Source organism: Artemia franciscana, chromosome 21 (assembly GCF_032884065.1).
Source record: "Artemia franciscana chromosome 21, ASM3288406v1, whole genome shotgun sequence".
Taxonomy (NCBI): Eukaryota; Metazoa; Arthropoda; class Branchiopoda; order Anostraca; family Artemiidae; genus Artemia; species Artemia franciscana.
This window is the reverse complement of record NC_088883.1, coordinates 24,696,922-24,710,391: the sequence shown is the minus strand read 5'-3', so window position 1 is coordinate 24,710,391 and position 13,470 is coordinate 24,696,922. Positions and strand designations below refer to the sequence as shown.

At 36.6% G+C, this 13,470-nt stretch overlaps 1 protein-coding gene across 4 annotated transcripts in view; it reads left to right on the top strand.

Moving 5' to 3' along the window:
* The window catches only part of LOC136041064 (pyruvate kinase-like), a 56,105-nt gene extending 42,926 nt beyond the window's left edge, over positions 1–13,179 (top strand). For all 4 annotated transcript variants that reach the window (XM_065725617.1, XM_065725616.1, XM_065725615.1 and 1 more), the window contains 2 exons: positions 7,386–7,542; positions 12,969–13,179. In XM_065725617.1, coding sequence (XP_065581689.1) covers positions 7,386–7,542; positions 12,969–13,026 — 215 coding nt within the window. In that variant the 3' untranslated portion in view covers positions 13,027–13,179. The remainder of the gene's footprint in view (positions 1–7,385; positions 7,543–12,968) is intronic.
* Positions 13,180–13,470: the final 291 nt, after the last annotated feature.

The window sequence follows — 13,470 nt, the reverse complement described above, 5'->3', positions numbered from 1 at the left end:
ACCTCAAGATTCGTTAGTATGAGGTCTAGTATACTTCCACTTTCATGAGTGGGAATATCGACCACTTGTTCCAATACACGTGAAATCCACTTTTTGTCGGTTAAGTTAAAGTCTCCAGCTATGATGAAAGCTGGATTACTGAATTGTTTCCGAAAGTTGTCAACTTGATGCTGCAGAAACGTCACTAATTCACGTCTGTTGCGAGCACCTTCGGGATAGTATACTGCTGCTAGAATGATACACGGGGAAGTTCTTGGTAACCCTCTTGGTCTGCACCATAGCCAGATTGTTTCATGACAGGAATCTGAAGGGTTATTAAGTTGTCTGAATGGCAAGTCTTCACGGCAATAGATGCCTACTCCACCTCCACGTCGTGTGTATTCTCTGTCACGCCTGGTATTGAAGCAGTTCAGATAGCCTCTTATAGCGCCTGCTTCAGTAGTAATATCCCAACATTCGGTAATTATTGCTAATGGTGTCGAGTTGACGCGTAAGACAAGTTCTAACTCGTCCACTTTATTCGTCAGTGACCTGGAATCGCACAGAATTAGGCTTGGGAAATTTGTTTTGGCACTTAGAGTGACAGGTTTTAGCACAGGAGGGGGGTTATCTGAGCTGTTCGAAGCTTCGTCGCGGTAGTAGGGCTTCAATGTTGGTACTGTTGGTTTAGGTTCTAAGGAATTTATAGTAACTAAGCATGTCTCATATTGCTTATTCTTTGACTTTTTTGTTCCACTATCAATGCGAGCTATACTGATTACTGGAATACTGTGATCACCGTTATAAAGTACACGGCGCTCTCTGCGATCTCGGACCCTTCTACCTGCGCGCTTGCCGCGCCATTTCTTTTTCTTTTTTGGCTTAAGCTGAATAGTAGTGACATCTTCAGTAGGTTTGTACAGTTGGTATACGATGAAAATTTCAATAATAGATGGCGCTTGCGGTCCGGATTTTAAACTCTTACTTTTCAGAATGCTTTTTAGGCTAACATCAGCTTCTTCTGCTTCCATTTTTAGATATATTTGTGGCAACACAATCACTTCATAAGTTATTGAAATTATCGTCACTCGAAAATAGGTATATCTCAAAAACAAACAAGCTAAACTAATGTAGCATGGTATGCAAGCCTCAATGGCGCAACACCATCTACATTCCTGACATTACCTGACTGATATTCTGTTGACATTACCTGTTGGGAAGGTGATCATGTCAAAAAATCTTACCTTCTGCTTGGCATCATTCCAAAAAAAATCCTAAAGTTTTTGCAACAATTTATTATTTCAGTCTAAGGCCTGTTTCCGATATCACGATTATTACCAACAACTTTTGTTTTACCTCATGGAAAGGGAGTTAATTGTTACTAACAAATATTTAGCACTGCCTGTGTCGCAGATACGTGAGTGAACTCAGGCTCCCAACCCTGGATGAAAGGAGGCACGAAACGCTGATGAAGTTTGGAGCTGACATTCTGATGTTCCCAACGCACCGATATATCCTGCCTCAGTTTACTTCAGTGACCCACGCACACAAGACGAGGCTGGCAACTTTTAAAGAGGGAAAATAACCGTTAGAATGCCCGCCTACACACTCAACGACAAGATTTTTAAACTCTTTCGTTCCATACTACGTGAAGCACTACAACGACAATATCCTCAAATCGAAGTGATAGCTCATTATGTGTGTTCTTTATGTTGTGGCTTTTTGCGTTTTTCTCCTTTTTTTTTTGTTCGACGATACCCATGTTATTGCATTGTGATAAAGGAAAAGAATAAAGATTATTATTATCATCATAATTGGTCTCTAAACTTAATTTTATCAAAACTGTAAAACACAAAATTCCTCCATAGCTATTTCTTAATTGAAAAGTTGGTGGCAAATCCATTGTCAGTCTTACCTTACCTAACTTTTTCAATTTGCGTTTAACGTTATAGTAGAGTTTAGATATTAGTAGGTTAATAAGATTAATGTGCTAACGTAGTTACTGTAATAAACTTTCAGTTCTTACGCTGATCACTTCCCAGCTCTACCTTAGCTAACGTTTTCAACTTGCATTTAACTTTATAGTATAATTAACACATTATCAGGTTAATAAGATTAATGTATTAACGCAGTTACCGTAATAAAACTAAAGTTAACGCTTAAAGTTATAACTTACGCTGATCACTTCCCAGTCTTACCTTACGTTTTAACGTTATAATAAGATTAACATATCAGTACATTAATAAAATGAATGTATTACCGTAGTTACCGTAATAAAACTAGTTCTGACTTGATCACTACCCAAACCTAACTTAGCAAACGTTTTCAATTTGCGTTTTAACGTTATAGTAGATTTAACAGATTAACAGTGTAATAACATTTATGTATTAACACAGTTATCGTAATAAAGCTAAAGTTGACTTATAAACTTGTAGCTGGTGCTGGTGCTGTAACGCAATTCTGTTTTGCAACTCGAAGATATTAGAATTAAATTTGATTCAAAATCATTTTTTTTGGTAAAAGATTAAGTATTTTTTTGTAGTTGTTGTTTTTTATTTTGAGTAATTGTTTGGGTATTTTTTTTCGTATTGCTCTTCCTTGTCGCCTTTCATTAAGATTTTAAATGATTTCGATTTTGATTTACTTGTGTGTTTGAACTGTGTGCTTTTTAATAAAGACTCTTGGAACTTTTTTGACGATAGTTCCGTAATTTCTTTTTTTAGTATATAAAGCATAATATTCTTCAATATTTCCAATATATATATTTGCAAGTGTAATATAATAAAGTACTAGCTGTTGGTGTGGCGCTTCAAGCCCCCCCGCGCGCGTAAGTCGTTACGCGCCATTGTAGTTGTGTCCCTGTGTCCCACCTGTGAATATAGATAGATATATATATATGTTTTTAACTACGTAAAACTTGCGAATATACAACATTCTTTGCTGTCCCATTGTCTGTGCATATACAAAGCCTTATATACTTATAATGACGTCATATGCAAACGTTCTTTTTACAAACAAACAAACATGCATACATACAACTTATTTTATATAGATAGATAGATATACATATACAATACAAATTAACCACGTAAAACTTGCGAATATACAACATTCTTCACTGTCCCATTGTCTGTGCATATAAATAGATTGTCAGGTTTACCAACCCTTGAACATGCAGCGTACAATTGCCCATGGGAAAAACAATCTGTCTTATGATCTATACCGCATTTTTCTAATGATTGCCCTTGAGCTTTGTTGATGGTGGTTGCAAATGCTAATCGAATTGGGAATCGCAATCTTTTAAATTGAAAAGGCAGATCTGTTGGAATCATGGGAATGCGAGGAATAAGATCACCCTCAAAAGGCCCTGTCAAGATTGTTGCCTCTATTCCATTGTTTTTTTTACGGCAAGTCGCGTGCCATTGCAAAGCTTTGATGGGTTGATATTTCGTAACAGTATTATTGGTACGACTATTTTTAGTTGTAGCACGTGCGGTGGAAACCCTGGGAGATCCAGGGAATTTAAAAATTCAGATGGATAATTAACCGCTTCATTTGGTTCCAGAGCTGTGTCGACTGACTTGTAAAGGACTGCCTGGTCTCGAATCTTGGTCAAAATAATATTGTTGATTTCGTGGACGTCTTTATTCTTGGCTGCCAGAATCGCTCGTTCACTTAGCCATTTATGATTTTTATAATTGGTTAGAATATTCGGAAATACCTTTTCAACCAATTCATTTTTGGACGTCACTAATTACAGAATTCAGCAGGCAGTTGTATACGTCCTGAAATTGAGTCTACTGGGAGCTTTCCGTTTCCAATTGCCAGCAATTGATCTGAAAATGTTTGACTAGAGTCATCGTTTTGCAATCGGACACGCATATTTGTAGTTAATTTTAATGTCTTTACGTGTGCCCATAAATTAGAATTTTGCATCGATGAGTTTCAGCAATTCTTACCAACCGAGTGTTTCGCTTATGAAGAATAATATCTTGAGGTAAAAACTGATAACCGACCATAACGATTGCCACCTCGTTGATAGTTGGAGCATTGTATCTACGCACATGTTGGCCAGTAGGCGTTTTGTCTGCGGAAATAACAATTTTATGCGTATCAGTAGGCATCAAATCGATTGCTGTTTTGAACAGACGCACTAAATTATTATTTTCGTGGAAAAGATGTTGCAATTGGGAAACGATAGTGCTTTCAACGTCGGAAGAAATTTCGCAACGTGCATTCAATTCAGAATTTCTATCACTGATGAAGTACTGTTGTAAAAATGTATGATTCTCACCTGAGAATGGTAGAAGGGACCCTGTCTATGATAAATTTGCCCTTTTACTTTGAAAGTAGGCATAAATTGATCTTGATTTTCGATCTGGGCACAAAACGACGTCATTTGGAAACATGAGTTATATTTTCTGATGTTTAACAAAAAACGCTTAGATTCTGACATAGTTCCAGTAAGCAAAGTCTTCAATGGCTCTGGTGGTGCAGCCAGTTGAGGAAGTTTAACTTTTCCTGAGGCGCAACACATTCCCATTGTTTCACCATTAAATTTCAAGGCCGTGCAATAGGGACAAATTTTAGACATAGTGCCGATTTGAACACATCTACTCAAGCTATAATCATCGACTGGGCTGTACCTGAATGCCAGGCGATAATTTTCAGGCTGCTCTTGTGATTCCTCGGCACGCTTTCCTTTGGCATTATCTCTTTGAGCCTCAAGCCTGTTTTCACGTTGTTCTTGTAATTCCTCGGCACGCTTTCTTTTGGTAATTTCTCTTTGAGCCTTGAGCCTGTTTTCACGTTGTTCTTGTGAATCCTCGGCACGGTTTTTTTGGTAATTTCTCTTTGAGACGCAAGCTTGTTTTCACGCTGTTCTTGTGATTCCTCGGCACGCTTTCTTTTCTTACCTTCTTTTATTAGCCGCAAGGCTTTTGGTATTAACTCTTTGAGCAGCTTCCTCGGAAAAATTTATCTTTGAATTAACTCTTTGAGCAGCTTCCTCGGCACGCTTTCTTTTGGTAATTTCTCTTTGAGACGCAAGCCTGTTTTCACGCTGTTCTTGTTATTCCTCGGTACGCTTTCTTTTCTTACTTTCTCTATTAGCCGCAAGCCTTTTGGCATTAGCTCTTTGAGCAGCTTCCTCGGCTGTTTCTTCTGCTATTGTAGGATTTATACTAAAATTTCTCTTTGAATTAACTCTTTGAGCAGCTTCCTCGGCACGCTTTCTTTTGGTAATTTCTCTTTGAGCCTGTTTTCACGTTGTTCTTGTGATTCCTCGGCACGGTTTTTTTTTTTGGTAATTTCTCTTTGAGACACATACTAAAATTTCTCTTTGAATCGCCTTCTTATATACTTATAATGACGTCATATACAAAGCCTTTGACGTCATATACAAAGCCTTTGACGTCATATATAAAGCCTTATATACTTATAATGACGTCATATGCGGACAAACAAACACACATATGCGGACAAACACACAAACTTACAACTTATTTTTATATATACAGATTTATTTTCAATACAATAATTAGTATAATATTTAATTTGAATTAACAGTTATTATAATGACTAGTATCGTATAATAATTGATTATAGTATTAATTAATTGAATAGTTAATAAATAAAACGAATGCAATTAATTGATTAACAAAACTAAAACGATTGATTGATTGTGTAATTTGTATCGTAACCACAATATAGGTACAGAATTGTAATTAAATTTATTTCCTAATATAGAATAATGTTTCAAAAATGTAATTCTAATTTGATATTCACGAATTTTGAAATGTGTTTATTTTATTTTTGTTGTCAGAACAACTATCAAATTATTACATTTTTTCCTAATTTTTACTTCTCCGTATTCTTGATGGGTTTTTATGGCACCTGGTATTAACCAAGTGACATATAACAATCGCAAATTCTGTCGGTCTGTCTGTCGGTCCCGGTTTTGCTACTTTAGGCACTTCCAGGTAAGCTAGGACGATGAAATTTGTCAGGAGTATCAGGGACCGAACCAAATTAAATTAGAAATAGTCTTTTTCCTGATTTGACCATCTGGGGGGGGGGGGTTAATTCGGAAAAATTAGAAAAAATGAGGTATTTTTAACTTACGAACGGGTGATCGGATCTCAATGAAATTTGATATTTAGAAGGATATCGTGTGTCAATGCTCTTATTTAAAATCCCAACCGGATCTGGTGACATTGGGGGAGTTTGGGGAGGGAACCTAAAGTCATGGAAAACGCTTAGAGTGGAGGGATCGGGATGAAACTTGGTGGGAAAAATAAGCAGAAGTCTTAGATACGTGATTGACATAATTGGAACGGATTTGCTCTATTTGGGGGGAAGGAGGGTTAATTCTGAAAAATTAGAAAAAATGACGTATTTTTAACTTACGAAGGAGTGATTGGATCTTCGTGAAACTTCATATTTAGAAGGACCTCGTAACTCAGATCTCTTAATTTAAATCTCAACCGGATCCAGTGTTATTGGGGAGGGGGCAGTTGGGGGGGGGGGCGGAAATCTTAGAAAATACTTAAAGCGGAGAGATCAGGATGAAACTGGATGGGAAGAATAAAAACAAGTCCAAGAAACGTGACTGACATAACCGGACTGGATCCGCTCTCTTTGGAGTGGGGGGGGGGGGTGATTCGGAAAAATGAGGTATTTGTAACTTACGAACGGGTGATCAGATCTTAATGAAATTTGATATCTAGAAGTAATTCATGTCTCAGAGCTCTTATTTCAAATCCCAACCAGATCTGTTGACATTGGGGGGAGATGGAGGGGGAAATGGGAAATCTTGGAAAACGCTTAGAGTGGAGGAATCGGGATGAAGCTTGGTGGATAGAATAAGCAAATGTCGTAGATACGTGATTGACGTAACCGTACTAGATTCACTGTCTTTGGGGGAGTTGGGGGGAGGGGTTCAGTGCATTGTGGAATTTGGTCCTTCTGGACGTGCTGGGACGATGAAAATTGGTAGGCGTGTCAGGGAGCTGAACAAATTGACTTGATAAAGTCGTTTTCCCAGATTCGACCATCTGGGGGGCTAAAGGGAGAGGAAAAATTAGAAAAAATAAGGTATTTACAACTTACGAGTGGGTGATCGGATCTTAATGAATTGTGATATTTAGAAGGACATCGTGACTCAGAGCTCTTATTTTAAATCCCGACCGGCATTAAGCCTCTGATTTTCCTTTTAAATCGATCTATTGATTCTTAGAATTTTGTTAGAGCTCATATCATATGAGCTCTTGGCTCTTAGCTCTTCTGGCCTGGTCAAAAGTGTCATATGAGCTCTTGTTTTTTTTTTTTTTTTTTTTTTTTTTTTTTTTTTTTTTTCTTTTTTTTTTTTTTAGAATCTTGGTCATTTAGGTCCTTTTCATTTTTAGCCGAACGCGATGCTGATTGGATGAAAGACATCGATTCTAGGGTTCAATTTGCCATCCAATTTGCAAAACTTCGTGGCTTTGTCAAAGTAGGCGACCCTATCGTCATTGTTACTGGGTGGCGCAAGGGAGCTGGGTCTACCAACACTGTTAGGATTATGTAAGTTGGACTGATAATTTTATTAAATTATATTAAACATTATATTAATTACTATTTAGGATTATTAAAGATGTATGTTGCAAGAAAACTTAGTTTCTTATGCCCTCCGTATTGAGAAAATGTGACAATCTAATTAATTTAATTTTATGGTTAATTTGAAGTACCAAGGACAGTGAAATTGAAATCTGATTTTTGAAATGGGGATTGGAAGTTTATACAACGGGATATATCTTGAAATTAGAAAAAATTGTAAATTCAATTTCTAATGAAAATATCTCCAAATGTTATTTAGTTTTCGTTTCTAGTTGGCGCCCCCCCCCCCCAAAAAAAAAAAGATTGGGTTGAAACCAGCAAAAAGTTAAAAAGATGTTGCACGAAGCAACTGCGTGGCTTTCAACAAGATTTAGCTTTCTTTTGAAGGTGGAGTTGTCATTGGGAATCATCAGAGCGTTAATATTAAATTATTGCGTATGAAAAGCGCTGTTAGTTTGAACTAACTATTTTTGCTTATATATTTTCGTTGCTCAACTTGGCAACACTGACTTTCTTTTGTAGGTCTGGATGTGTTGTGGAACCAGCATATTGTCTATGTCTGAATTTTACTGACAAAATTCGTTGTCAAGTTTTAATTTTGCATATGCATTTTCAAGGTTTAACGTGGCAACACTGATGAAAATGTTGTATCATCATAAAAACTTCATCATTTTTTAAACAAACTGAAAAAGTATATTAGACGGTCATGGTTTTCAGGTATGAATAGGCCTAAGATTGAGCCAGGGGGCAAGTTGGCCTTAGAGGACTGTAGGAGGAAAGGGACTTGTGAATGAGGGAGGTCTTGGTAGGAAGATGTCCTTGGAGGTATTTGGTACTTTAGAGCCTTAAGGGATATATTTATTTGCATTAGATGCATTAATTGTATTAGAAGTGCTTTGCTTATACTTGACTCGGAGTTACTAGTCCATGTTTACGGGGGGGTCCCACGTAATCTGGTGGGACTCGTCGTTTTTTTTTGAGGATTTTTGTGACCTCCTCCTCCCTTCCCTCGTACGTCCCTGGTGTACCGCGGTTCTTGAACTTAGTGAAATACTTTATTACTGGCTAATCTGTGCCCAGATTGAATGAAATGAAAGATGAAAGTGTGAGCAAAATGAGTGAAATTTTAGAGGTTTTGTGACTTTGGGGTGCTAGAATAGGTTTGGAAATTAATGTTAAGACTAAGTCACTGAGGCTAGGAACCAGTGAAGATGAAAGGGTGACGTTGGGTAACGAACAGATTGATCAGGTGGGCAGCTTTATGTCCCTTGGTAGTATTATTAATAAAGACGGTAGGAGCAGCGAAGACGTTAAAAGTGGAATAGTCAAGGCTCAGGGTGTTTTTTTACAGTTAAAAAAAGTTTTGAAGAATAGAAAGATAAGTCTGCAACAAAGAAGGCACAGTGATGACAGTGGTCAAATATTGCTCTGAAGCATGGGTGCTCCAGAAAGCAGATGAAGATTTACTAGATGTTTGCCAGAGAAATTGCCAACGGATTGTTCTGGGTACCCAGCTGACTGACTGAATTTCAAACAATAGGCTCTTCGAAAAAGTGCTTCAATCCCTCTTTCTAGGGCTATAATGAATGAAAGGTTGTGATGGCTAGGCCACGTGCTGCGGATGAAAGATGATATATTGCCGAAGATTGTCCTTTTCGGCCAACCGTCTAGGGGTAAACGAGAAGCACATCGTCCTCGTTTGGGCTAGGAGGATGTCATAAAGAAAGATTTAAAGGAAATAGGAACTCCCTGGGAGGGTGTAAAGAGGGAGGCTTTGAATAGATTGGGATGGAGAAGGAGCGTGCGTAGCTGTATTGGTCTCAGGTGGCTTGGTGCTGCGGTGAGTTATTAGTGATCGTAGTAATAGTAGATTGTTCTAGTATTTTGAAATAGAGCGTTACGACGTTGAAGGCAACTATTGTCATAGCATTTTGACAGACATTTTGCACGGAACTTGTCAGTAGTTTCATAAACTCGTCTTACAGAGTTAGTAAATGTGAAATTTGGTGATATAGAATTTACTTATTCAGGAAGGATGGGATATATGGACAGGGAGCAGGGCTCGTGATGAATAAGGAACCTTCTAAGTCTTGCTTGGGTTGGGAAGGTATAAATAATGGAACTCTAGAAACTTACTTTATGGCCAAAAAGTGTAAGGTATCAGTCATAGTAGCATAAATTAGTTTTTGAAATATGGTTACTGTGAAGTTAGAGCTAAATTACTATTTGGAAAAAGGGAAGCACTTAATGAGTTTAGGGATACTTCAATTAAATCTCGTTATGAAAAAGGTATTAAGGATGGGTGTGGTAATTATAGAGGCATTACCTTGATTTCTGTGGGAAGCAAATCATTAATTGACAATATTATAAACAAAGCCATTAATCATTTACAAAATAACTGAAATTGACGAAAGTGTAGGTGTCATATAAAATTGTCTGAGTTTCAAATTCTGTACTACCAGTAGTATTTAATTGACAATTCAGGTAACGATAGAACTTTATTGTCAACTTATCATAAAATATAGGTTACACTTACAAATTTCGACTCAAATATATAAGAATTGATTTTATGTTTTAACTTTTAGTTCTGTAACTATCTTTCTTCCACCTTACAAAGGCATTTTTTTTTGTCTTGTCGATTCCGTTTCTCCTACCATCCGCGTGTTCGATAGAGGTTCGCCAATTAGCAGTGGGGAGGGGTAGATTTTGAGGAGTATGTTTTTTGGAATTTTTATTGAAAAAAAAATCAAACTAAGCAAAATTACCCGTCCAAAGCTTTTGAATGATATATTTTTGGTATCTTCATTAAAAATAGAAATTGAAAATAAATTCTAGCCCTTCCCCCTCCTTTGCCCAACATTTCTGTCAATTGATGCCCCAGTAGAATTTGTTGTAATTAATTTTAGCTCTCTATGACAGTTAATAAGAAATCGCGATTACTGAATTTCATCACAATTCGCTTACTAGGTCTTACTACAATTATTCTTTTCTAATTATACCTAATAAGCTGCAATTCTGTCCTTTTATAATTGTTAAGTTCTATTGGAACTACATTCAATGGAGCACAATATTTGCGCTTATTTAATAAGTCCTTTCAATATTTGAAAAAAAAGGGACGGAAAATTGCGACTGTTTTGGTACATATTTCAAAAATGTGTACTTTTATGTGTTCCTAGTATTCCACTCAGAGGGAGAGGAGTCGGCTACGCCTTGTCTTTTGTTTGGGATTTTCTATGTCACCCCTATTATTAGTTTTTTTCTTATATAAAAAACAACTGATTTTAATTTGGCTTCTCCAAAGATAAAAGCACATATATAAACAGTCTTCTGCTTGGCTCAACCGTTGAGGCTGTTACACCACTTGTTATTTCAGCGTTGCATTCATTCGTATGGAAAGCTTGGTCGAGTTTAAAGCCAGGTTCATAAGCTAACCCTTGGGAGAGACTACAATACTTCTTTCGTTCTAAGTGTCTGCTCATTGGTCCTACTATTAAGAAAACGAAAAATAAAAAATTATGAAGAAGAGAGAAACGAGGATAATACAAGCCAGTGATAAACGTAGATTACATTGCAAATATTTTGGTGAAGACCTCTACTTGACTGTCCTCAGTGCAAAGTATAAAAAAAAATTACTGATCGTAAATCCTAAGATAATATGAAAAACCAAACTTTAAAACAAAAAAATAAAATATGGACGGTTTAGGGGAGGTCTTGGCCGAAATATCTGTATTGTAATCTATGTTTTCCGCAGACTTGTATTATCCTCGTTTCTCTCTTCTTTGAATTTTTTTTTTTCGTTTTGTCATGATTAGCCAGTGTGGTCTCAGAAATTGTTTCCTACTATGGAGGTTTTTCACAATCCCTGAGTGTAAGGAAGTTCGATCAATATTCTTCAGCTTTTGCAAACATCTTCTCTAGCTGCTGCTTTGGAGTCGTAACTGGTACATATCGAGTTACGATATTTTTTTCGAAATGGCGCAGCTATCGTCGACTTTCTGCTTAACTGTTTAATTAAAGTATGATACCTACATTGCTGGCATATTATTCTTCTTGGAAGTCGGGTGTCTATTTGTTCTTTGTGCTTTTCTTTCTTTTGATACGTCTCCTAGTACATTCATGTTTTGTACAGAGCGCTGAAATATATTATTAATATAATTAGATACCAGATTATTTTCCTTTTGAGCTAGTTGATGCCTTAAGATAGAAATAATATGCAAAGTTGAATTGCTTTTTATTATGTATGAGTGTCTGTAATACCCAGCCTAATTGGAAAACAATCATGTGACATTATTCAACGGGTAGCCTACCTGAAGCGACTATTTTTCTGTTGCACAGTCAGAATAGCATCATTCAATAAAATAGATTGGAAATGCCTACTAAAATCAATGGTTGCCAAAAAATCGAGAATAATCCCACAAACGGCAATTATCTACACATGAGGATTTCAATATATACGACCAGGGGTAGATGACTTCTTTTTGACTGGGGGGGGGGGGAGTCAGAATTTTTGGATTTTTACCAGGCTTGGCCTTCCAAGGCATTTATCTTGCTTTTTTTTGGAAACAAAAAAAAATCGAAAACAATCCAACTAACCGCAATTATCAACACATAAGGATTCCAATATATATGATCAGGGGCACAAGACTTCTTTTCGACTGGGGGGGGGGGGCTCAGAATTTTTGGTATTTTACCAGGCTTGGCCTTCCAAGGCATTTATCTTGCTTTTTTTTTTCTTAAGTGTCGTTATATAGAGCTGGTTATACTTGGTAATTGTGTTTTCCTTAAGTTTCGTTATAGAGAGCTGGTTATACTTGGTAATTGTGTTTGGTTTCTGTAAAGATTAGCCTTTCTGATGTTGAAATACCCTCCCCGGATTAAAATTTTGGGCATAAGCCTGCTTACAACGTTTTATATGATTGACAGTCAAGGATTGAACCTTGCAGGCGTTTCACTTTAATTTCTTTTTCCCTAAATATTGCTATAAAGAGAGAGTCAAACCTGGTAATTAATTATTTGCTTTCTATATAGACAGGAAAATAGCGACGAATTCCACTAGCTGTTTTAAAAAGGTTTTAACAAATTATTAGTTTTAATTCTCACAATATATATATATATATATATATATATATATATATATATATATATATATATATATATATATATTCTCGTGCTGGGGAGAAGAAGGCCCTTGGACATAGGGCCGAGATATCCACTGAAATGAATTGTACTTTCTTGAAAAAAAAAGTTGCCTATTGTTTCTACTTTGTGTTTTTCGATGGATAGAGGGCTTTTCTAATTGTTGACTAATGTTGACTAAATAATGTTGACTAATGATTTTTGACTGTTGACTGTTGACTGTTGATTGTTGACTAATGTTTTTCTTTCTATTATAGAATGGCCGAAGAGCAAGACGGAGCGCAATTTAACATTAAGCCGTTTTCTGGAAAATAAAAGAAAGGATGAAGATTTTTTAAGCTTTATTTAGGGTATCAAGCTCCCTAGTTTATATGTATAATTATAAATGTTATCACTAGATAGTTACGATCTTGAAAAGATCACTATCTGTGATGGTAGATCAATATAAATGTCATATTTATTCGAAAATCATTTTTGTTCTTCCGCTTAAACCTAGGGTTACAGATTAGTCGAAAGGGAGCGTTTATTTTGTATGTTGTGGAAGAGTCGTTCAAAGTAGGGAAGGGGTAAACCGGGTAGTTTCTCCGGGCGTCTTGGCTTGAGGGGTGCCGCTGCTGGGGTTCGCCGTATTTGATCAAATTTTTTCACTTTGATTCGGTTTTTTGCGAACATTCGAGTCGGAAGGGGGCGCTTTAATTAATTTTTCCAAAGAGACTAACAACCCTAAAACCGACTCTGCTTGTTTTTGTCAGTCTAGAC